At 35.5% G+C, this 26,773-nt stretch overlaps 1 protein-coding gene across 1 annotated transcript; it reads right to left on the minus strand.

The window, feature by feature from the left end:
- Positions 1-1,721: 1,721 nt before the first annotated feature.
- On the minus strand, positions 1,722-26,558 carry LOC125234162 (steroid receptor seven-up, isoforms B/C-like; the record flags this gene model as incomplete). The annotated part of the gene is given in 4 exon segments (XM_048140366.1): positions 1,722-1,736; positions 1,943-2,112; positions 26,262-26,459; positions 26,462-26,558. Coding segments are annotated over 4 exon segments (480 nt in total), but the record flags the coding sequence as incomplete, so codon positions are not given.
- Between the last annotated feature and the right edge of the window lie 215 nt (positions 26,559-26,773).

The following is a 26,773-nucleotide window of genomic DNA, read 5'->3' on the forward strand; positions in this document are numbered from 1 at the left end:
GTGTATTTACAATATTTGTTTCTTTATTTTTTATTACTACCCACTATTTTATGAGTCATAACATGTATATCAACATTTTGATCTAACATTATTTATTTTATATCAACTGACGTTCTTTAGTCATAGTATTTTTACTATTGAGTTTTTCTCATTCTTCACCAGATTGAATGAGCATGTGCCGACAATAGTTTAACAAAGTTGATCAATGGGCCGTTAAAGTCGTTTGCTATGTCATAACTTGTCATGGCTTATTCTTGTTTAACCTTGACACGTCAACTATTTACGCAGTCTTCACGTTCAGAGACAAAATTATCGCTTTCTATGTTGTCTACTAGGTTTAAAATATCATCTTCTCTGCAGAGAAATCTTAAGTATTGATTAAAATCAAATCAGCTAAAAGAATTTAGTAAGTATGTGCCTGTAGTAATTTTACGTATATTTACTGCATGATTTTATGCGGTGCTCACATTAACCGGTCAAATACTGATATTGATACCAAAAATTTGACCTTTATTAAAGCCTCCAACTGTTTAATGATCCTGTTCTTATTTCACTTGATTAAAATCAGTTCTCGCATTAATATTCTCAAATTCTTTGCCATCTTCATTAATCACGTCGCTGTCTTTAAAACAATAAGCCTCTATATTAATTCCATCGTAATAATAAGCTATTACTGCTCATAACTTTATATTAACATTGATCGTCAACAGTTAGTTAGAGTTGCCCTTGGGCCGATCGCCTAATGACTGTACAAGATTGATGATTTCACTAATTACAATAGCGACAATGTATCGTCAAACTATTTACTTATTTTTCAATCTATTCACGGATAAGTTACAATACGTGATCTTTTAAGTCGAGAAAAAGACATTTTGTTTAAAAAACGACGACTTTTAAGGTCACGTTCTGAATTTGAGTAAAATAGCAAAGGTTTTCGAAGGTCAATACATATACATAACATACTTATGACGATAATATATGACGTAACTACTTCACAAGAAAAACTAAAAGTTTTATATGTACATACACTTTGGAGTTCTACGAATGAAAATAACAGTATAGTTGACAATAGTACAGGTTATACCGTATTATTTTAAGACGTAGGTAATTTTATTGCACCGATAATATAATATAAAAGCAAATATTCATCTTCTATTATAACTCAATGGCATTAATAGTTTCTTACTAATTTTAGACATCTAGTCCCCGATTTATGACCACGTGTAAAAATATTGTATCATAAAATAAATTATAAATACAGGTACTTCTAGAAGCAATTAAATTTACGATGACGGACCTCATACGTTACCTACATAGTGCAATAAATGACAATATTACATAGTGCCTACAGAGTAAGGATGACTACTGGCAAACAGGAAAAAACGAAGCTTTAGTATTCAAGTTTTTCACTGCATGCCTACAAGTTACGCACGAATAAATAAGAAGATCCACTTTTTTCTACGAGTGACAAAAAGTATAAGATGTCGGTCGGACAAGAAATACGTAGGATATGAATAAGCTTTGGAGATAATAAGAAAAAAATGCACATGAGAGATGAGAAAATAGGTACGTCCTAATATTAATATCTAGATATTGACTTGAATGTCGATTTAAGAAAATATCATATAAAATCCAAAACAATGAACGCAAGGAGACTTTTAACAAAGTCGCTCTAGACAACAATTTTAAGAAAGAAAACTATTTTGAGATTAAGTTCTTACTTACTTCACTTCAGTCTGTCCAATAAGGCTCAAGTATGTTCAACTAAAAATACACAAATGATACTGCGACCAGTTCTCCGGCAAAGCAGTAGGTCGCAGATTCGAGTCTTGGCGGAGTTGTGAATTTTTCCATTTTCCCTTTAAATTAAAATATATACTAATGGTGTTTTTAAACGCTGTATAAGCTGTGTTGCAAATAATTTCTCATAAAAACGACACACTCGATGATAAAATGACTCACCTTCTCGCCGCATGCCCATCTTGAGGCATTTTCTGAGCCGGCAGTACTGGCACTGGTTCCTGTGGTGCTGGTCGATGGGACAGTTCCTGTTTCCTCGGCAGGAGTACGTCAGGTTCCTTCGCACTGACCGCTTGAAGAAGGATTTGCATCCTGGAGACAAAAGGGAAACGTTTATTATAAAAAAACGTCAAAATTCTTCAAATAGGCCTTCTTACTGGCCTCTTGAAAAAGGATTTTCAATTATCATAATGGCGAAGAAAAGAGTAGCTAAAATATCATAAAAAAACTCGATTAAATCTGATCATCAAATATTATCAAATTGGCCTTCCATAGGTAATGACCGCTTAAAGAAGGACTTACACCTTGGGGAAGAAAAGAAAAAATCATTAAAACAACTTGATTAAGTCAGATCATCAAAAATTTTCAAATAATGGTGGTAAGTTTTAGCGGTCCACCATACAAAAATTACAAACGGAACCATATCAAAGTATTTTTTTTTTACCACGTGGGTGGCAAACAGGTATACGGCCCGCCTGATGGAAAGCGGTCACCGTAACCTATGGACGCCTGCAACTCAACTCAATTAATATAGAATACGAAACCATAGGACCGAAGAGGATAAGTCAAAATCGCAATATGAAGCAACTCATTCATGGACTTGTTAGAAGCCCTTGTTGAACATTGGAAGATACCTTCATGCATAATAATGATTATAATCAAAACTTAATGTAAACTCTTGCATTTAAAGACGCGTAAAATCAATCCGGGGTCAACAACATTTTAATCCAATAATTGAAAATGCCGTATCAACAACAATGTTTGCCCATTAAACAAGTTTTGTGACCAATCAGTACATTTACATTATCAACCCATGAAAACCATCTATAACAATCATCACTAGTTAGCAGTAGATATAATGTTATTAGAAGAATCATCATAAACCATAAATCAACCGCTACTCGGCATATAATCCGACTATTTGTATGGAAGAATGGAATCAAAACGAATCGATAAAATGGGTAAAATACTATCTTAACGAGCTTAAGACAGTTAAGAGCGCTCTCATGAATATTATTACGCATAAGAATTATAATAAGACACATTATTTGTTAGACAACGAGTCCAAATAGAACCAATTTAAATATTTCCTATACACGTGTCGAATTCTTGCAGATTAGAATTGGAGAAAGAATTCTCTAATCTAAGCGGAAATAATTAATTTTCATTTTAAAAATTATGCTGATACGCTGTAAATTAGAAAAGAGACATAAAATGTCACACTATTAAATCTGACATAGTTATGGGCTGCTTTTGCTGACATTGTGTCACCAAGTAGCTATAGAACCTCTTTTTTATTTTATCTAACTGTAATCCTTATATCAAAACTTTTTTTATTTATATTCCAGTAGTCTTTCTCATTTATAGAACAATCTAAATCAACTTTCTACATAAAATCATCAGTTTCGGTAATAACCGTTTTAAAGCGTTGTAACTCTTTAACAAAAACTATATCCAGAATCTTGCGTGCTTCTCTATCATTAGAATTGATATTATATTTTTGTTTTAGTAATTGGGTTTGTTAGTATCGGATTCCGAATAGGATATGATCGTTTTGTAAATTAAGTTGTTAAGTTGTTATATTGTTTGTTTAAATGCGGCCACGGTTTTTCTCATTGAGATTGTATCTTGCTTTTATTATTGAATGGTCGGGGTTTTTAATATTGACTGGTGATTAATGATTAATAATAGTGAGGATATCTTTAAAAATATTAAGTATTTTATTAAACATTTATAAGATGTCTATAATTATTTTAAGACGCAACATATTGTTGATCTGATAGGAGGAGTAAGTAGGGTAAACTCTCCTCATTCGATGACACGCCTAATTCGGTGAAACAACCAAACATGTGTCTTTCGGAATAGTGCTTCAAAGCTTGTATCACCGAATTAGGCGTGTCACCGAATGAGGCAAGTTTGCCTAGGCTGAAATTTTACGATCAAATGATCTTTTATTTTTGATTATTCCTCTAAAGTAGTATTAGTCTAAGTAAGTGAGTAAATATTCTTTATTGTACCACAAGGATAACAGATTACAAATAGCAGGTCTAAGAGCGAGAACTACAAGAAGCCAAAATTCAGAATAAGAAAGCTCAATACTATTATACCAATTTAATACTCAACATTTTTATCGCATTTGGACGCGTGTAAATGTAATTCAATTACGCGTTCACAGTCCAATACCTTTTCAATAATATTTCGATTCGAAAATATTTATTTAAGAATAAAGCCTGGTTTGTGCTTATCAGTTGCAGACTAAGAGGTGGCATACATAAAGTAAAGCATTTCTGCGACTTGATACTGTACTTAATTCCAATGCTTACTGTACACTTCTATCAACCACCATAAGTGTCGCATCAAGTTCTATATTAACTGTTTATAATGAAAGATCCTAGTATACTGGTTATTCCTTAGCAAGAATAACAGTACCAAAGCTAAACCTAAAGAAATATGTTTTGAAATACGTTTATTTTATACTGAGATGCATTTTGCGACAATAGGCGTGGAGGCAACTGCGATACGCGTAGCACACGATAAACGGGATGCTACTTTGAAATACATTTCTCCACAAGCCTTAGAGAATATTATTATAAAAAATATTTACTTATGTTTTGGTGTAAACAGAACAATGGTATAAAAAAGGTAAAACTAGAAATTTAGAGAATTATGTCCAAAGATCTTTCAAATGTTGTTTATTAACATAAGTAAGTTACCGAAATGGGCACATTAAAACAGATGCATAGAAATATCGTTCATTTTGAGAATCCTAAACCAAAGCCGATCTTGTCATGGATATATTTTAGCCAAACATACCCAACAAAATAGCTGTTTAAAAATGTCTAGATCCAAAACCCAATAAAATTGCTATTTAAAAATACTGTGATGTTAAAGCTTATGTTACATGTCAAGGTCATATTTTTTGTATTTTCCTTCTTCATAACACTTGTCTTTAACTTCAAAATCTTCTACCCCTTGTATCTCAAAAACCACCTCAAACGATCCAGCATTGTTGCCAAGTTCATTGAACCCTTATCTGTACAGAATACAATTTGTTGCAGAACCCGCAGATATTCCCAACGATAGTAGTAATTGGGTACCGCGACGTGAGTTTACGACAATATTAAACCGTAGAAGAAAACAGGTATCGCTATCAGATAGGAAGGTGCTCAGAAATATCTAAACGAGCATGATAATAGATTGAGAGAAGGCTAGTTAACCCCCGACGCAAAAACGACGGGGTGTTATAAGTTTGACGGGTCTCTTTGTCTGTGTGTGTGTTTATGTTTGAAAGCTGAATTAGTCGTGAGTGTTCTTAGTCATGTTTGATGAAAATCGGTTCATTATGTTGGGCATTTTATTCAAAATTTAGATTTTGTATCGTGGTTATTTAGATAATAATATGTGGTATTCGATGCCTAAGGGTCCCCCCACATCTAGCGTCTCGCGAGCGTCGCGTCGGGCCAACTGTATGGGCAAAGCCTCACGCCGCGTTGACGCGACGTCACACAAAATGAAAATTTTGAAAAAAACCCCAACTTAATGGATCGATTTTCATAGAACGTGGCTAAGAACACTTCCGACTAACTCGGCTTTCAAACAAAAAAAACTTTTAAATTTGAATCGGTTAATCCGTTCGGGAGCTACGATGTCACAGACAGACACACATACAGACAGACACGTCAGACTTATAACACCCCGTCGTTTTTGCGTCGGGGGTTAAAAGTAGGTAATCGACAGAAGGAAGACTTCCAGCTAAAAAGCCTCAGTAACTACGCTCATAAACTACGACTAACGCTTTCTTCTGACCACGCTAAGATGTAACACTTTCCTTACATCGTTTCTCGCAGTAGCGATGTAAGGCAATTATGTCATCAAGCGATGTAGGCCAGGCGATGACACCTAGCGATATAGGTACGGACATAGCCTTCGTGCAACGATATTTATAGAAGATGTGTTTCTTGGCGATATTTTTGATTAAAACTTTTAGTTTTTAACCCCCGACGCAAAAACGACGGGGTGTTATAAGTTTGACGTGTCTGTTTGTGTGTCTGTCTGTCTGTCTGTCTGTATGTGTGTCTGTCTGTGACATCGTAACTCCCGAACGGATTAACCGATTCAAATTTAAAAGTTTGTTTTGTTTGTAGTCGGAAGTGTTCTTAGCCACGTTCTATGAAAATCGGTCCATTATGTTGGGGGTTTTTTCAAAATTTTCATTTTGTGGTTAGGTTATATTATTAAAGGGGACTTGCTTGCCTGATCTGTGCCATCGTAGCTCCCGAACGGATGAAGTGCGGGCTGCGTTAGCTGCGTTAGTCGGGAGTGTTCTTAGCCATGTTTCATGAAAATCGGTCCACTATATCGGGGTTTTTTTCTAAAATTTAGTTTTGTGGTTAGATTATTTATGGTTAGGTTAAGTTTTTTTGACAGTACGAGATTTCACATGCCTGGTGCCGTAGCCGAATGGCATTTCTGCGACGCGAAACGAAAACGAAACGCCGCAAAAGGGTAGTCTGGCTGTCGCGCCAATACGCACGATTGATAGAGATAGATATCTACGAGCGTTTCGTTTCGTGAGCGTTTGTGTCATTCGGCTACGGGGCCTGGCCCCGTAGCCGAATGGCATTTCTCCGACGCCAAACGAAAGCGATACGCCGCTGGCTCTGTCGCGCCAATACGCAAGCGCGATAGAGATAGATATCTACTAGCGCTTCGTTTCGTGAGCGTTTCGTGAGCGATTGTGCCATTCGGCTAGCCACCCTGACCCCTTTGATCGGCCGGCTGAATTGATGTAACCTCAAATAATTAGTCCGCGTTGTGTCTAAAATCACATGCGAGTTTACGCGCCGTCTAAATGAACCAATGATGGTTGGTTATTTCAATTGACATCTTCAACTCCATCAGTTGGCAATGTTGGCATCTTTTGTGTAAAAGCTACTAACTGACCTCATATCTCACAAAAAGATGCATACAACCACGTTGTCCTTGCTTTACGCAACTTTACTCATAACCCGACTTTATGGCCACGATAACTCATAGTTTGCGGTAATCGGCAGTCATTACGGCCAGGTGTTTAATGGTTGTGCAGTAAAAAGAAAATTGGACGTTCACTTGGGCCATCTTGAAATACTAGATCAATAAAAAGTGCGGTATTTCGAATGAATTTATACATCGAGGTCCGTCTAGATTCCAGATAAGTACTCCAAATGTGAGTAAGTAGCTAAGCTATCGTGTTTACATAGCTTGTGTGTTTAGTTGACGTATCTTATGTAAGACACGAATAAAATGCTCAACGTACAGCAAACCTGCGTCGATAACCTTTTGCGAGACATTTTTTTGGATATGATTGCATTTTCAGAGGGATTTCTCAAGAGTTTATATTTAAAACGCTATTATATGTGACTTATGTGAGATGTCGCGCCTACCGTCTGAATTAGCCTTGATTTAGGTCGTGCGTGAACTCGCTTGCGAGTTACATCACATTACGTTGCTCTCTAGTTTGCTATATAGGAAACTAGCTTTTGCCCGCGGCATTGCTCGCGTTCAATTCGAAAATTGCGGAATCCTCCATACAAACTTCCACCCCCTTCCCCCCCATGTTAGGGAAGTGGGAGGTTAGAAAGAGACAAATAGTAGCCTATATCACTCTCCATCCCTTCAACTATCTCTAATTCAAAAATCACGTTAATTCTTCGCTCCGTTTTGCCGTAAAAAACGGAGAAACAAACAGACACACACATTTTCCAATTTATAATATTAGTATGGAAGTATGGATTAATTACGAAAGGGTGGATGAAAAAAAAAAAATAGTGCTTAGCTTCTAATTGTAAGAGAAGTAAGTAAGTAGATACTTAATGACATTTTTTTTTTATGGGATAGGAGGCAAACGAGCAGACAGGTCGCCTGATGGTAAGCGATCAACGCCGGCCATGGACACCCGAAACACCAGAGGTGTTGGAGGTGCGTTGCCGGCCTTTAAGATGGATGTACGCTCTTTTCTTGAAGATTTGAAGGTCGTATCGTTCCACATTCCAATTCATTCCACAGTTTAGCTGTGCGGGGCAGGAAGTTTCTGAAGAAACGCACAGTTGAGGACTACCAGCCATCTAAATGATGGCGATGGAAATGTTTCAATTAATTATGTATGATGGATTTTCAATTAAGTATGCGTTTCTGAAGACAATTTAAAACAAAGTAACGAACTATATTATGCTATAACTTTGATTGAACGGTTGCTCACAATTAAGAAATATTGTGCCGTGATAATTAAATAGTAAAATACAAATTACATAATAACGTACCTGCTGAGCGGTCAATTATAAATTTTATTACACTAATGGCCTTCTATGGAGATTCTAGTGTTTTTATATTTCTAGGAGTTCCAACTTTAAAGAGAAAGATTTAAGGTTTACGAGTTTTATGTTTTGACTGCAGTATAATGAACTTATTGTTATAAAGCTGCTAACCTTCTGTCTTTTTTTAGAATTTTCACTTATCATTGAAATAATATTAAATGGTTTTAATTCAATTTAACGATTAATCTTTTCGTAGAGTAAACTCGCCTTGTTCGGTGACACGCCTAATTCGGTGAAACAATAAAAAATCGTGTTTCGGAATAGTGCTTCAAAGCTTGTATCACCGAATTAGGCGTGTCACCGAATGAGGCGAGTATACCCTACTGTCACTGAGAATACACGTACATAAAGCGTGCCCAGAAATATATCGTCACTACTTTTAAAAAACCTTGTATCTTCGTGAAATGAAAAGAAAATTGTAGTAAGTATGTATGGAATGCATATAGACTTGCTGCGTTTTAACTTTGAGAAGCAGCGTGAGTTACGAGATTTTTTAAAAGTAGTGACGATATTATTATTTTTCATTCTGATGTATGGGGTGACAGTTCCGTTTAGTATAAAGAAAATAGTTCTAATTTATTTATTTATTCATTTAAACTTTATTGCACAAAAGACAAACTTAATGTACAAAAGGCGAACTTAATGCCATGTGGCATTCTCTACCAGTCAACCTTAAGGCAAAGCAGAGAAGATTGTAGGCGGTGCATTGAAAACAAAAGAACAGAAAAAGAAAATCAGAAATCTAACACATACTTACATCAAATAATACATAAATACATATTTAGATTAATATCTTTTTCTCTTCTTAGTCGTGTGTATACTTTTGTCAGAGTAGTTGATATTTAGATTTTATTCTTAATTGTCGTCACAAAACTGACATCGAGTTAATTTTTGTTAACAACTGCCACTAGTTTTGGGTACCAATTTCTGAAAATGCCCAGCTGCCCTTATTTTGTAGACTTTTCTCTGTCATATTAGTTCTTATAAATTTTATAGTGTCAAGTTAGTTCCCATGGCCGCTCTGGCAACAATGTTTGATATCCATAAGACTATCCCCGTTTGCGACAAGCATAGACACTACTTCACCCAAAGTGCCAATACTTAAATTCAATCCCCTACTTATTCACTAGAGAACACTTTATCATCTCCGTTCTACGATCATTAGGTATAATAGACATATAGGTAACTCTAATATTGGTAGCTGACCGTGATCTATGGCGAAAGCTTGTTGTGAGGGGGAGAAGGCTATGCGATGAAGCCTGGTTTAATGCCTTAGATAGCATAATGTATCGCAGAAAGCAAACCGAGACTGGAACCTCAGGTGGCATGAGTTTTCTCTGCCAAAATGTGGCAGGTCGTGCCGCTCGCAAATCGGCCTCCACAGTCATCAAACCCGTTGTCTACACAGCAATGTGTACATCGTCTGTAATAGACGCAAAGACCTGTAATGATGATAGGTAACTCTGTATATGAAAATATCGTCCCCTTACTGCAAATACCGACTAACATGAAAAAAAATACTATTTGTATACAGCATTCTATAGCCCGTATTGTCTTGTTTAATACTTAATCGTAAAAAATATCCAGGCTGTATTTGATTGCCGATAAAACAACGATTTAAAAAAAATAGTAGCAAACTTAGTTGGTTTTTCCTGTAGAAATAAAAATGTGTATATTTATCTTATTTATACATATAAAGCAGCATTTCCCTTTGATTAAGCTTTGCTTTTCATATATTTTACTTATGATTTGTAAAAAAATAAAAAATATACAAAAGTTTTGAACTTATTTCAAAATATATTAAATATTCTCACAAACATAGGCGGTTTTAGCTGCAGGAAACATAGCTGTTCTAATTTTATGTTAGAAAACTTCACTTATCATTGTTAATTAAAGTGGTACATTTGTAATAAAAAGTTTTTTAACATTACTAACCATTAATAATACTTTATTTGAGGTTTTGAAGGGTTATTCTCAAAAAAAAATTTTTGAAAAAATCCTCTTCAACCGGTTTTAGGAGATTTTTCACAAAATACTTTAACCGATTTCAGTAAAATTTAACAAAAAGTAACGCAATACCATTCTCTTGAAATCACAAAAAGAATTTTACAAATCGGTTAATGCGTTTTTGGGTAATAGCATAATATGCATAGGTACTTACTACATACTAGTTCACTGTCTCAGCAATCCGAAGTCCGCCATAATTTATGTTCAAAATTTCACTATCTACACTGTTATATTTAATATAGGTAAATAGTTTTTGTACGCTCAATAACCTAAAGTAATAGTTTATTTAAAGTTTTGTAGTAATCATTTACGCCAAAGTCACTAAAATGTAGGCGTAGATGAGGTAATAAGTTAGAAAAAGTAATGTGTAACGGTAATTACATAGGTTTCTGGGGCGATTTAAAGCAATCAAGTTTGCAATATTCTTACGCGCCCAGTTACACGCAGTGTTTTTCGTCACACTAGCAATAAAAAGAATAAAAAGTATTCACGATAGTCCAAAATACAAATTTGAACACTCCCTTGGGAAAAATACGCCTCCTGATACGCCTGCGTGCGCACACTTACTGCGCAAGAGTGATAAAGAGTTATTAAACGACATGTTCATCGCTGGTGGAATTAGATACATAAATATAATTTAATGGTATACAAATATACTCATATATACATAATTAATATATACATTTTAAAATAGTTCTAATGAAATTCCGTAACATGGCGCGTAGACATTTATTCTGATGTTTCACATATATGGGTATGTCTTTTCTGCGGCAATGGATCGACTGTCGACGTAGTATAATGGTGAAAACATAATATTATTAAATAATTTATTTATAAAAGGTTGCCTTTAAATCTCGGGGTTAAAAAAATTCTTGATTTTTTTTAAATTACTTAAAACATAGACTTCTGCTCTTCAAAAACAATCAATTTCACCTTGATTATCCTTAGCTATAAAAAAAATAAGAATAAATCAATTAATATTAATTTTCTATCATCAATCATGTGAGGCGTTAGGGTAAATCATTAGCGGTCGATTGGAGCACTAATTATGGGTGTTACTGGCGCCTTTACCCTAATAGGGTTAAAATTACGAGTAAATTGCTTTTATTAAAAGTTTTCATGTAGGTACCTACCTCATTACAAAATAAAAGTCTGTTCTTTTTTAAATTATTATAAATAACTAGGTATGCAAAATTTCATACGTGTAACAAATAGTCTTTACAGAAATTAGAGGTTTTAGTAATATTTTAGAAATTTAAAGGACAAATTCTTTCCAAAGGTTAAGTTAGTCACGTGCAAGTTGTGGAAACTTTCCAAAAAATCTTAATTTTTTTGAAAAATTCCCGAATCTTTCACGAAAAATAAAGGGAATTAAAATTTATGAAATGGAAAGTAATTGTATAGATATACAATTTTCTATATGGAAAGTTTCCGAAGTTTTCCTATGTGAAAATTTCAGAATTTTGGAAACTTTTCGCCGGCACATCAGTATGTTGAGATTTGGTAGCTGACGAAAATGGACAACTTGAATACATTTCTTGAGTATCAAAAACAAAGCCAACAAACAGGACCTAGATCGTTAAGAAATGCGCACATGCGCAGGATTCATTAACTGTAATTTTTCATTGATTTGCTCGTCTCGACTACCGCAGGATGTTCTATCTAATCGACTTGTCTTTAATTATAATTAGTTTAGCTGCAGTGGCTAGTAGTCTGCCAAGTTAACTTTGCTGCGAGTTGATACCACAGTGGGTACTTAACACATAAGAGACAGAAGTTGATTTGGCGACTATTTTGATAGCTCTGCTTACCTTAGCTGAGTATGAGATTTCAGTCCCCCCTCCAGCTGAGGGGGGACTGAAATCTTCTCGAGGCTGAGGCGTAGGGTTAGAGTCGACGTAGCTTTATTTGACGTTCATGTGCGCATTGTAATATGCCTACTTGGAAAAAAAAATTATTTCATTTCATTTCATTATGAATCAAATTATCTTGATAATTTGATTGGGTTCGAACCCCGGGTCGTACCAATGAGTTTTTCGGAACTCATGTGCGAAATGTCATTTGATATTTGCCAGTCGCTTTTCGGTGACGGAAAACATCGTGAGGAAACCGGACTAATTCCAATAAGGCCTAGTTACCCTTCGGGTCAGATGGCAGTCGCTTATGTAAAACTAGCGACTACGTCAAATCTTGTGATTGGTTGTCAAAAAAGCGAACCCCAGGCTCGGCAGGCTCCCATGAGCAGTGGCAAATGCCGGGGTATCGGAAGGAGGATGATGCATTTGATTTGTAAGATAATACGTCCAATCGTTCATCCTTTGTGATGTCAAACCTACAGTTGATTTCAAAATTAGCAATACCCCCTTATTCATAAACGTGCTCTAAAGTTATCGAGCCGATAAAGTTCGATTGTCCTTTTTTATCACATCAATACGTCGGAAAGGGACAAACGAACTTTATCAAGCAACTTTAGAGCACGTTTATGAATAAGGGGGATATTGTTTAATCGTCAGTACCTATATGACGACCGGTCTGGCGCAGTCAGTAGTGACCCTGCCTGCTGCGCCGCGGTCCCGGGTTTGAATCCCGGTAAGGGCATTTATTTGTGTGATGAGCACAGATATTTGTTCCTGAGTCATGGATGTTTTCTATGTATATAAGTATTTATATATTATATATATCGTTGTCTGAGTACCTGCAACACAAGCCTTCTTGAGCTTACAGTGGGCCTCAGTCAATCTGTGTAAGAATGTCCTATAATATTTATTATTTTATTATTTATTTATTATATGGCTGTTCATGAATATCAAGGGTTTTCTGGGTTCTGTCTAAATCAACCATACATTACAATCCATTTGAGCTACAGTTTTGAATTTAAGGACTACTTTTAGGTGGTTTAGTAAACTATTAATTTAAATATCATATCACGAAATACATTTCCGTAACATCTATTTGCATAACCTTAAAAAACCAAGGATAATATATGTAATTAAATCCTTTTTTACGACAAACATAAACACAAATTAACATTTTAAAATATAGAGTAGCGGAAGTCAGACATTAAATACACAGTTATAGTTTTTATTGTGCAAGGAGGAATCAATTAGTATAAAAAATGAATATTAATTAAGATAGGACAATGAACTTCGTATTGTTATCGAATAATTATTCAGATTTATACCTTGCTATCTTTATGTGCGTGCCAGTTAAGTGTTTAAATAAGTTCTTTTATATTAAAAATGTGACTGAAAACCTATTATTTATAGTTACAAAACTAAACTTTACGAATTGTTTGCTTTAACTGTTCAGTTTGGCCAAAAAAGATTAAATATTAAAAAGTGGCAACATTGTCGTGTTGTCCCATTCGTATGTGAGAAAAAGACACATGACAAAGTTGTTGTTGCCCCTTTTTAATTTCTACTCTTCTTGCCAGACTGTACTTGGGATATAAACTTTATAAGGTTCTCGCGCCTGAGCGAATTCTTTATGTTCAAAATGCCTTATTTTTATTAAAAACCGGCCAAGAGCGTGTCGGGCCACGCTCAGTGTAGGGTTCCGTAGTTTTTCGTATTTTTCTCAAAAACTACTGAACTTATCAAGTTCAAAACAATTTTCCTAGAAAGTCTTTATAAAGTTCTACTTTTGTGATTTTTTTCATATTTTTTAAACATATGGTTCAAAAGTTAGAGGGCACACTTTTTTTTGCTTTAGGAGCGATTATTTCCGAAAATATCAATATTATCAAAAAACGATCTTAGTAAACCCTTATTCATTTTTAAATACCTATCCAACAATATATCACACGTTGGGGTTGGAATGAAAAAAAATATCAGCCCCCACTTTACATGTAGGAGGGGTACCCTAACAAAACATTTTTTTCCATTTTTATTTTTGCACTTTGTTGGCGTGATTGATATACATATTGGTACCAAATTTCAGCTTTCTAATGCTTACGGTTACTGAGATTATCCGCGGACGGACGGACGGACGGACGGACGGACAGACAGACATGGCGAAACTATAGGGGTTCCTAGTTGACTACGGAACCCTAAAAATGAGTAGGTAGCAGCAGCGGCTGGTTCATACAAGCCAATTCCCACCGGCTTGCCTAAAATTGATTATCAGTAAAGTGTGTTGCCTAGCAGAAATTTTCACCAGCCGCCACTGGTAGGTAGGTACAAAAAGCAATACACATTACGTCAATAGATAAAACATGGTAAATTCTACACCATTTATAAAAAAACGACATGGAACCGTTTAGTTTTTAAACAATAACACATAAATTACGAGTTACACCGTGACAAGCGAACTAACAGGTCCTCTAGCAAAGAATACTATAGTTACGATACGCAACTGGCTCTGTCGCACCAGCCGGCCTAGCCGAAATGACAATCGTTGACGCTAAACGCCGATTGAAACGCAGTACGTGTGGTTCAGACGCAACTTACGATAATATCATTATCATTATTTCTACCTAAGGCGTTTCTGTATCTAAGGGACCGTCCACACTCAAGAGACGCATGTCCGCCGACGCGGAACGGACGTCAGCGCCACGCCGCCTGAATGTAATTTAAAAACCGGCCAAGAGCGTGTCGGGCCACGCTCAGTGTAGGGTTCCGTAGTTTTCCGTATTTTTCTCAAAAACTACTGAACCTATCAAGTTCAAAACAATTTTCCTAGAAAGTCTTTATAAAGTTCTACTTTTGTGATTTTTTTCATATTTTTTAAACATATGGTTCAAAAGTTAGAGGGGGGGACGCACTTTTTTTCCTTTAGGAGCGATTATTTCCGAAAATATTAATATTATCAAAAAACGATCTTAGTAAACCCTTATTCATTTTTAATACCTATCCAACAATATATCATACGTTGGGGTTGGAATGAAAAAAAATATCAGCCCCCACTTTACATGTAGGGGGGGTACCCTAATAAAACATTTTTTTCCATTTTTTATTTTTGCACTTTGTTGGCGTGATTGAGATACACATTGGTACCAAATTTCAGCTTTCTAGTGCTAACGGTTACTGAGATTATCCGCGGACGGACGGACGGACGGACGGACGGACGGACGGACGGACGGACGGACAGACAGACATGGCGAAACTATAAGGGTTCCTAGTTGACTACGGAACCCTAAAAACGTCTCCTCAGTACATTTTGTATACGCTAGGAGGAGTTGACGATTGTAATATTGGCTAAAGGCCGATATACTAAAGTAATATGGCCTTAAATTACAGACCTCGTAAATGTCACTATCTCGTGCTGCCTTATTCGGCACTTTAATTCAAATAAATGTTCGTTTCATTCATTCAATTTATGACCGCTAGTTTGTAATAACAGATTTTTTCGTTGAAAACCTAGGAACCTATACTATTATTCATTACCTTTCTAAGCAATCACTAACAAAATTATATTTAGTCGTAGCCCTGACAGTGCCTTTACAATACAGGCAGCTTATATCGAAAACATAATTATATATTTATGTAGCAATAGTGAACAGCACGGGAAGCATGGTCGCGCGATAGACGATAAAATAGCAGGCCGTCCCTATCGCACTATATTATTAGGGACGGCCTGATAATTATTTTATCGTCTATCGCGTGACCATGCTTCTCGTGCTGGGCGAGCTCACTCCATCGTAGACTACGTATTTGCCTTTGGCTAGTCTGTGGCCAAGAACTAAACCTATGCTAAATATGCCTATGTCAGTGACTCAAGTCAGTGCTTGTCCTGCAGGACTTTTTTGTTAACCCGTTCTTCCTAAGAATTTTTTTCTTGTTTACGTCGCTGACATTAAATTACTTGCAACACTGATTTAAAAAAAAAAGATTACCATTAAAAACTGTATCGGCAATCGCATGTTTTACCTCTGGAGTTACAGGTGTCCATAGTGGCTACAGTGACTGCTTATCATCAGGCGGGCCGTATTCTTATTTGCCAAATTTGACGAAGACCTTGGTATTGTCAAAGACATGTAACTCCGTGTAGACAGATAAAGTCTAAGATAAATACGTACCTCAAATCCATACAGAAAAAGGTACGGTGACCTAGATGGCGATACACCTTTGGGGGACGGTCGGCTAGATGGCGCTAATATTAATATTTGACATTTTAACACATGTCAAGCTAAGAATAAGGGCCAAATTGTCATAACTGAGGTTCAAAAGTTTTAAGCTTGTGTCGAGGGATGGCAGTCTAATGCACTGTGATTACACATTTTACTTTGACAGTAACAATCTGTAATACTCGATCCCCTTTGCTATTGTTATTGATAACTCCGTGGGCCTCAGTCAATCTGTGTAAGAATGTCCTTATAATATATAATATAATATAACTATAAATGACGATCAAACAACTTAAAAATTCTAAGAAAAAATTTAATTATTTTCATAGAAAATAATTTAAATTGTTTTTTTTGGCCTTGGTCATTTTTTTAATCGAACTTTCTTTATTATTAGAAAGAAATACATACTACAAATTATACTGTTAAAATTATACTAGACTTAGAAAACTAAAACTAAACCTATCTAAAAAATAAAAATACCTAAAAGTCTAAGCCCTGGCTTCTCGGCAAGGTGCCCATCACGCAGGCAGCATTCCCGCGCTGTATTGCAATAGCAATTCTTTGCGCGAGAAAGCTGCCGGCGCGAGGGTCACCTGTTGCCTCCCTTAACCATTGGTCATTTTTTTGTTTGTATATGACTTAATGTTTATAACTTCAAAATTGTATCGAAGCGAAGAGAGTCAAAAGTGTAAAAGCACATTTTGAATTCAAAAGTATCCGTTAAAGCGTCAAATTTTCATTAAAATATTCCGTTTTATGGTAGCACACACGCGCCGATTTCGGATTCAATTTAAGAAATGGAATGAGATAAAAATAAATAAGTTGAGCCAGACACTTATGTTTAGAGTTGACCATAAAGATAGGGTTAACTGGCCCGGCGTCGCGGACAAAACATACCATAAAACTACCATAGGGCTGGGATGCGCTTTATCGATAACTGACTAGTGTAATCTGGTTCCGTAGCCGAATGTCATTTCTACGACGCGAAACGAAAACGAAACGCTGCGAAAGGTAGTCTGGCTTTGTCGCGCCAATACGCAAGAGCGATAGTGATAGATAGCTACGAAAGAGATATTATCGTGAGCGTTTGTGCATTCGGCTGCGCACACTGCTGAGAAACTGGTGTAGGAATACAGCGCTTTATGTCTGTCTAGATTGTCTAGTTTTTGTGAATCCTGCAGGCGTAGCACACTAGTTGGATAAACTTTATTGCATGGGTGCGTCCCTATCGCACTTTCAAATAGTGCGAAAAGGACGGCCTGACGTTATATCGTTACGTATCACGCGACCTGGAAGCATTTGATAGTTTTTGAATTTGGAAACTGTTGAACTAAATAAGAGTTCTAAAGTTTTGGAATACCTATGTACAAAAATGTGTACACGACGATTTAGGTAAGTAGGTTAAAATAGGGAATCCAACTATGCATCGAAAGTCTACTAGCCATTCTCGAATATTATCAAAAATAACGAACAATAGATATGCCATTTGTACTTTTTTTGGATTGTTATTTTTTAAAAGGAAAATTTATTTGAGTTTGAATTCAGTCACCATTTAAACCTATAGTCCATCAAACCATAATTTAAATCGACCACAAAATCCATAAATGGAAAAAGCGTTCGATCGATACCTACAAATCGATATCACCCAATCACTACGCACAGGTGTCAACTGTGATCACAATTGTCGCTCACGGACGCGAGCATTCAACTCAAAAAAGGCCCCGCGCCGAAGTACCCTGTCACACCAAGGCCCATTAACACCAGCCATCGTCCCACCGTCAGGCCTCACCGCGACAAAGTCCCACCACTGACAGCGGGAGGTCCGAGTGATAATACACTTAATAAAGATTGTCGACATCAAAATAACACTTTATAGCGCATCACTAACGTATAGGGATGGGAAATGTTTCCGTTTATGGATTATTGCACTTAGTGATGTGACGTGGGACTAGTAATCTTTAGTTATTCTTGTATCTATTATGAGATTAGAGACGCTTATCGTGTGAAGCTTATGGCCGGAATGATAGCAAAGGAATAAAATTGAGTTTTAGAAATGTCTTTTAGGTATGTGCCGTATCTATGTAAATACCTTAGTTATCTTTACTTTAACACTTCTTTTCATTTAGTCTTTATTTAGTTAGTCAATAATGTCAATATTAAGTGATTTTGTAATTGGAGAAAATTTAAAATATTAGGTATGATAAAAATCTTAAACAAACTCTAAGTATTTACTGTATTTACATACTGAGTAGGTATTCATAGATAGCAGCAAAGAATTTACAATATGTTACACTATAGGTATGTTGTATTTGTATTGCTTCATCATTTTGTCATTTATTTAAAAATGGAAGTACTTTCTGAACCTAAACTATAATATGTATAACAGAGCGGTTTCACATTATTCGATCCGATATCGGATCATCATCATTTCAGCCATTAATCGCCCACTGCTGAGCATAGGCCACCCTTCGTGTACGCCACTTATCCCGGTCCTGGGCTAATCTCATCCAGAAGTGCCCCGCAGTTTTTCTAATGTCGTCCACCCAACGAGCCAACGCCAACGGATGCCAGGCGCTTCTTACATCCGATAGCGGCCACCATTCGGTCAACATTTTATCCGATATCGGATGTCTGTAGGTAAGATGTCAAAAATGGAGCCTTTATTAATAATATTAACGCACTTATCTGATTCTGATATCATACATACATACATACAATCACGCCTGTATCCCATGAAGGGGTAGACAGAGCACATGAAACTACTCAAGTTTCAGTGCCACTCTTGGCAAATAAGGGGTCGATAGAAAACGAAAGCGTGACATTGCAGTGACAGGTTGCCAGCCTCTCGCCTACGCCACACTTTAACCCATTCTGATATCAGTCTATCATATTAGTCTGGTTTGTAATACCACTATAAAGGCTACCAAAGACGACCTGTAAATCGGACGTGGACATGTCTCGCAATGACGGCGGTGAATCCGGCCATCTTTGAACTATTGTCTACTAAATGTGTCACAATTTTAATTGGTAATTTGATTTGAAAGCGTTAGAATATTTCAACATTGTGTCGTATAAAACGCAACATATATTTACAACTCGAGGAATCGGTATACAGGGTGTAACATTAATGCTGGTGATCCATTTAAGAGCATAACCGGTATCGAATAGCGGTTACGAATACCACTTCCTTTTTTTAAAATAAACACCATGAAAATTAAAGGTACTATAGTAGAAGGTAATGTATAAGCCGTAGGATTTATCTTCGGCAATTATGTTACATAGTGTATATACTTATTGTTTTCTTTGTTGTATGATTAAAAATCTATTTATCCATACTAATATTATAAATGGGAAAGTGTGCGTGTCTGTTAGTTTGAACGTCTTTCATTTTCTTGAAGGGATGGAGAGTGACATAGGCTACATTTTGTTCGTACACTTGAAGACAATTCAATGATAAATAAATAATTCATACTTGAATTGAAGTATTAACTTCAGCTTAGGTAATAATAGGTAAATACCTACCACTCATTTTATTAGATTATCTGCATGATTTTATGATGTTTATCTAACATTCTATTAATTTTTAACCGACTTCAAAAAAAGGAGGAGGTTCTCAATTCGACTGAATTTTTTTTTTGTATGTATGTTACTCGATATCTCCGAAAATCGGACCGATTTTCAAAATTTTTTTTTTTGATCGAATAAGTATAATAAATATTACCATTCACAACAGGATGTTGCTATATATGTAAAATAGCTTTTGCCCGCGGCTTCGCTCGCGTTAAATTCGAAAATGGCGGAATGCTCCATACAAACTCCCCCCCCCCCCCCTTTAGGGAAGTGGGAGGTCAGACAGAGACAAAAAGTAGTCTATGTCACTCTCCATCTCTTCAACTATCTCCACCTAAAAAAACACGTCAATTAATTGCTCCGTTTTGCACACTTTCCCATTTATAATAGTAGTATGGATATATTTTATAGTTTTCTATTAGTTACTGTTATCTATATAACCCTATTATGTAAATGAAATAGATTAACTCGCACGATTTTTAATACCTGATTATAAATATTTTATAAATTCCCCAAACAATATTGTTATTCTACGTTAATTTTCTTCTACTCAATTCATATTCTCCTTATCATTGAAATAGGATGTGGACCGGCGCCAAAAAGGTCACCACCTCTGTTATCATCACTTATAATAATATCTTAATATATAAAAGGCTAAAACGCCATTGGCATTTAAGACATTTACCCCTTTTTAATCGTAAAGTGTCACTATTGTAAACTTAACGCAAAAAGGGTGTAAGTCAAAAAACGAAATTTCGGAGATACGCTATTTTATCTTAAGACGTTTATCACAAATTTAAGGTCATATAGGCGTATATATAACAGCAATTTTAGAAGATACGCCCATCTTAAGGCGTATCTTAAATTAAAACGTAGGTACCAACTGATAGCACCGATCACATTTGTTGTGTCTACAATCAACGTGTTTCATTCATTTAATATTGCGTTTTAAGTTTGTCTGAAGCAGCGGTTCTCAAACTTATTTTCTCATGGAACCCTTTTGGATAGCAAAATATCTGACGGAACTCTTAAATTAAATAAATAAAATAAAAAATGTTTATATGGTTTTATGGAAGAGAGTTGAAATCGCATATCAGTCAAGCAAAATTCACACGGAGCCCCCAGAGAGGTTTTGCGGAGCCCTAGGGCTCCGCGGAGCACACTTTGAGTATGGCTGGTCTAACTAAAGCATATCGACATTTTTCTATCGCGTAGTTTAATATTTTTTATGTCGTTCTTTTTAGCACCGTTGCTTAAGTATAAGGACGTTCAAAAAAATTATTCGTAGGTATAAAAAATACAAGCAAATATCGTTATTAAGCGACAAAAAGATACACTCACATTTTATAAATTCGTAAGCCATTTTTGCATGGCAAAAAACAAAAAAAATATATTCTATATTTGGCACCAAAACTAGTAAATTGTATTAATACAGCAAAAATTATTAAATTACAATAATTAATATATCTACATATTATATCCCTACGAGTACAATAGGCATAAGGTACATTATCCTATTCATATTCAAATTATTAATATTTGTTTTTTTTTTCTTCCCATTGCAGGCCAGAACACATTAAGTATTGGTTATTTCTGTAGGTATACATCAATGTCGGCAACATTGTATAATTTACGTTTTCCTCAACTTACATAGTATATCTAATTAGAGGTTATATGATGTTTATGTTATAATGTTTATATTGCTAACTAATTAGTTTGGAAACGCAGTAAATGGTGTCGTTACGGTATTGTGTTAAACAATGGCTGTATTTTTATTTAATTATTGACATTTTAAATAATTCTAGTAAATTGAAACATATTTTTATTCAAAGTAGCGCTAATAAAAGACATCTGTGTAGGTAAACCACATTATTTTAAAAGAAAATATTGAAATATAAAACCGGATATGCGTATTGGTGTCAAAAGCAAGACAAATTGAAAAAAAAAGTAAAATGTACTATATTTTTCACCAAGTAGGTACTTAAGAATTTAATATTAACTTGAAACATTTGATTGTAGTTGTATAAAAACGTAAAAAAACTAATTTTCGTTCACTGAGAGAAAATACAACCAGTTTTCATGTTCGTTCAACAAGTTTTTTGGTTAAAATAGCGCCTACGTGCTCTTTGGTTCAAACAACAAGCTACTTGTCATTTGAATCGGCAATATATTTGAATCAACAAGTCGATTTTATAAGAACAACCTGACACATATTGTTTTAAACATACGTTTGGCTGATTCAAACGGATAAACCGCAACAAGTCGAACTTTTTAAATTCACAATGCAAATTTCTCTCAGTGTTAGTTTCAGAGGCATTTACCGCATTTATTTCACAAAACCAACTAACTAGTTACCAAAAATGCCTTCTCCGTATCAATACAAACAATTAAAGCACTTATTTAACCCATTGTCCACGCCACTAAACTTAATGACCTCAATGAGCTGAATAAAAGCTTTAAAGCCGTGGAAGCGCATCGGTTAACTTTAACCCGCCAGAGGTCAAGGCGAGATAATAACAGGTATGCATGCGATGCATAACGTACGGTAAGGATGCACAACACACGTTTACCACACTACTAATACCGGTATATGTAGATTTTTTTTTGATCTGATCTGGCCTATATCACCTCAGTGACATTGATAGTTAACACTGAGAATTTTTAACCCCCGACGCAAAAACGACGGGGTGTTATAAGTTTGACGTGTCTGTCTGTTTGTCTGTCTCTCTGTGTGTGTGTCTGTCTGTGGCATCGTAGCTTCCGGACGGATGAACCGATTTAGATTTAGTTTTTTTTTGTCTGAAAGCTGAGTTAATCGGAAGTGTTCTTAGCCATGTTTCATGAAAATCGGTCTACTATGTCGCGGTCGGGGGTTTTTCAAAATTTTAATTTTGTGGTTAGGTTATATTTATTTGTTTAAGGGTCAGTATTTATTTGTTGAACAGGCAATGAACGGCGAAGTGCCACTGTTGGGCGACAATTGTCATTGTGGTGAAACAGGCCACTGTTAGTGTCAAATGACAATGTTAATAACCAAAAACTGACAGTTGTTAAATCAGTTTCATATCTTATAAGTATAAGAAGATATTGTCTTAAAATGCATTGATACTGATTTAAAGTATGAAAATGCACACAATGCACTTTTTACATGAAAGAACTAGTTTCGTTTTAACCCTTAAATGCATGACCTTGACAAAGATTTATTCAAATTTGAATTTTGACACGCTGTCAATAGAGTCAAAAATGCATGATGCAAATATCTCTATACATCACTATGCATTTAAGGGTTAAAAAGCCATAATATCTTAAATTTAGTTAAAACGTTTCGGGCAATATACCTACCTAACAACTATATTGACAATGCTCGTTTGCAATAAATACAACATAAAAATTCTAATTTCAAACTCTTTTGAGTCATATGTCTCACGTAATTAATATTTTTGGTAATCACACCTTGACGGTGTGTTATATAGATAGATTATATATGCATAATTATATTTTTGTAATTGTACGTAGATACATGAAAAAAAAAACAACTTCTAATTATTATTCTAGCAAATAATAAAACATTATCAGCTCGAAGTAAACAAAAATTCAATTTGTGATGTAGGTAAAAAATACTGACAATTATAAATTAAAAATACTCAAAATGTATTTATGTCAACCAATGTTACAACCAAAGCAAAAAAAACCGAATATTAATAATTACATGTCACTTTGCTAGCGAGACAAATGTAACGACATGTCACATGTCGAAATACGACAAACTACATACATGTTTAAAACTTACGCGATTTTTTTTTCGATTTTCGGGAATCTTGAACAGCGCAGACATGTCGAGAATATTTTTTTGGTCATCTCATTTATCTGTTAATGCTCTTTAAATTACTTTAAATACCCATTTATACCATTCATAGCAATCCAAGTATAGTGTGTAAAGTACCTACAGCTATCGCTTTACTTAATAATGCATCTTTCTACCGAAGATCGTGTTCTACGAATGTTATAGGAACGCCTTAAATATTGGTTAACTCATAACTCGTAATGTATTGGATAGATGACATTTTTTTATAAAAAATCCTCAACACCATCGCGCCATGCAAAAAACAATATTGCTCTTTCGATTTGCCCGTTACTATTGCACTCAAGTGTATTCACTTTATAAACGGCCGCACGGCAAAACGCCGTAAGTCCATAATTTCATTTATGTAATTATTAAGAATTTTCTAACACCTCTCACCCTCAAAATAATTGTAGAATAAGGCTTTGGTTTGTAAAAAAAAATAACTTTTTAACGGCCGCGTGGTAAAGTGCCGTAACTCCACAATTTCATTTAATTATCAAGAATTTTCTTACACCACTCACCCTTTGTCTTCTGTTCCCAACCCATTCATCGCTATCGTGAGGCTATCGCCGTCATTTAGGTAATTATTTGACGTGACAGCTAATTATGGGTTTTGACGTCTTCGGTACATCGGTAGGTAGTTAAAGTGTTTATCGTTTATATTTATAGTATTCTTTTAATTCTTCATTTTCTTTATGAATTTTGTTTTCAATTGTTTGATAAGTTTAGGTATTTTTGAAATTCCTTACGTAAAGATTTTCGATTTATCGGGTATTATTAACACAAAAACACCTATCGATGCACAATATTCAGTTGATTTTACACAAATCTCAACTATCGGAAATCATCTTAATTTCTAGTTCGTTAGAATGCCCTAGAAAATTTTATAACTTTTTTTTAATAACTGTATCCTGCACACCAAAAGACAAAACGTAGTAACTCAAAACTGTCTCGATTGCTTAATTTATTTATATAAGTTTAGAAATTAACTAGAAAATTAAATTATCTTAACATCCTAGATAATTTTTCACAACTTAGCTGAACCTAATAACTTTGAAACTAAAAGGCAAAAGGTGGTAACTCAAAACTGCCGCGATTGCCTGTTTTGCATAAAAGTGGCACCCCTTATCTCTGCGAGCAGGCAGTTTGTGAAAACTTTGTCTTATTGCGTTCTGATTAGACTAATTGAGATTTTTGAGGTTACGGGGGAGATTAATTTGGTTGTTATTGTTTTTGTTAATGTTATTATAAAATTTGCGTTTTGATTGAGTTTTCTTTGTTTGACAAAAATGTTTGGTTGCTTGAGATATTTAACGTTTCAGACTGTCAAATAATTACTAACTTTTAACCTTTGAACCAAATATTTAAAGTCCGACGCCTTATATTAGGATCTTTATCAAACACGGACGAAAGGCTAAGTACAAAAAAATATTTTAAACTTATTTGGGTATAATGTAGGTAAGTCCCGTTTTAAGTAAAGGTCATTTATTTTTGTTTTATTTAAAATATGTAAGCTTTTTTATTTTTGATGAAACAGCGCTTTTAGTATGCTTGTTTTTATCAAAAAGGTTTATTTAGTAGGTATACTGTGATCAAAGACTAGTATAAAATGAAATCGTGATGAGTGTATTTTTTCCATTTAGATTTCTACATATTCTGTAAAGTTGTTTTAAAGTTTGCAAAATATTTCTCATCACAATGAGCAATTTTCTTGATTTTGAAACTATGTATATAAATATGTTAAACCCTTTTAACACAAAAAACAGAGTCATTTTCAACGCACACGTTTATTACTAACATTAAGAACTATTAAAATCAGTTAAACGGGAAGTTACTTCCGTAAGGAGGATCCTCTTCCGGCGGACTTGAAAAATCAAGGTTCATTTAACACCATATCATTTAGGTACTATGAAAATAAGTAAATTATATTTATGATTTGCGAAAAATGAGGATACCTAATTATTTAGAAATTGTCTGTCTTTTTATACTTTATTTTAAGTTTTTAAGATTTTTTTTTAATTTGAACGAACTGAATTAAGCACTGACTTTACACATATGTATATCTTGGTATATGTGATCATTTTTGCAGATTTGAGTAAGATTTTTCAGTTATAACTGTTTTTAAATCTTTAGAACTATTTTGTAGTAAAAAATACTTAATTTTAATTTTTTATCACTTTCATTACAGTTTTAAAACGAAACCTTACTACACAGGTACCTAATCTTAAAACTCAACATACCTAAACATAAATCACGAGTGACCTACTTTTCCTAATTGATAAAACCGCCTAAGTCCCATTTCGCAAAAACCGGCCAAAAACACCGACGCAAATAGGTATTGAGTACACTTCCCTAACGCACAAACACCATGCACTTAAACTAGCACATCACTGTCACTCCTTACCCTCACACGTGAATTGGCCGTAGTGTTTCCCAGAGGACTTGTCTCCACAAACGACGCATTCCACATTCTGTCCTTTATCGGTCGCGGAGCTGCCGCTCTGGGTCGAGGCGGCCTGGCTCGCGGGAGTGGAGGGCAGGAGTTCGTCATCCCTCCAGCTGCCGCGAAAGCCGAGCTCCAGAGGCGGGAGGTCAGGGCCCTCGGCGGGCAAAGCCCGGGGCCGCCGACCCCGCCGTATACTAGCGCGCCGTGCGTGATGGTGCCGGTTGTGCCGCGGGGCGAACGCGCGCGGCGCGTCGTGTGTCAAGGGTCGCTGAGCCGCGACTGAGCTCAGGTCGGGCCAGGGCGCCGCTCCGCCATTGGCCCGGTGGCCCGGGGGCAGGGAGCGAAGGCCCCGCCACCTCGACCGGGCCCCCGCGCGGGGGCGACGTACGGTCGGGAAATTCGCTGGCTGGTTTTCTTTTTGTTTACCATTTTTTCTTTACGATTCTGTTCGGTATAAGATGGACTGAACT

This window comes from Leguminivora glycinivorella, chromosome 15 (genome assembly GCF_023078275.1).
Source record: "Leguminivora glycinivorella isolate SPB_JAAS2020 chromosome 15, LegGlyc_1.1, whole genome shotgun sequence".
NCBI classification, from domain to species: Eukaryota; Metazoa; Arthropoda; class Insecta; order Lepidoptera; family Tortricidae; genus Leguminivora; species Leguminivora glycinivorella.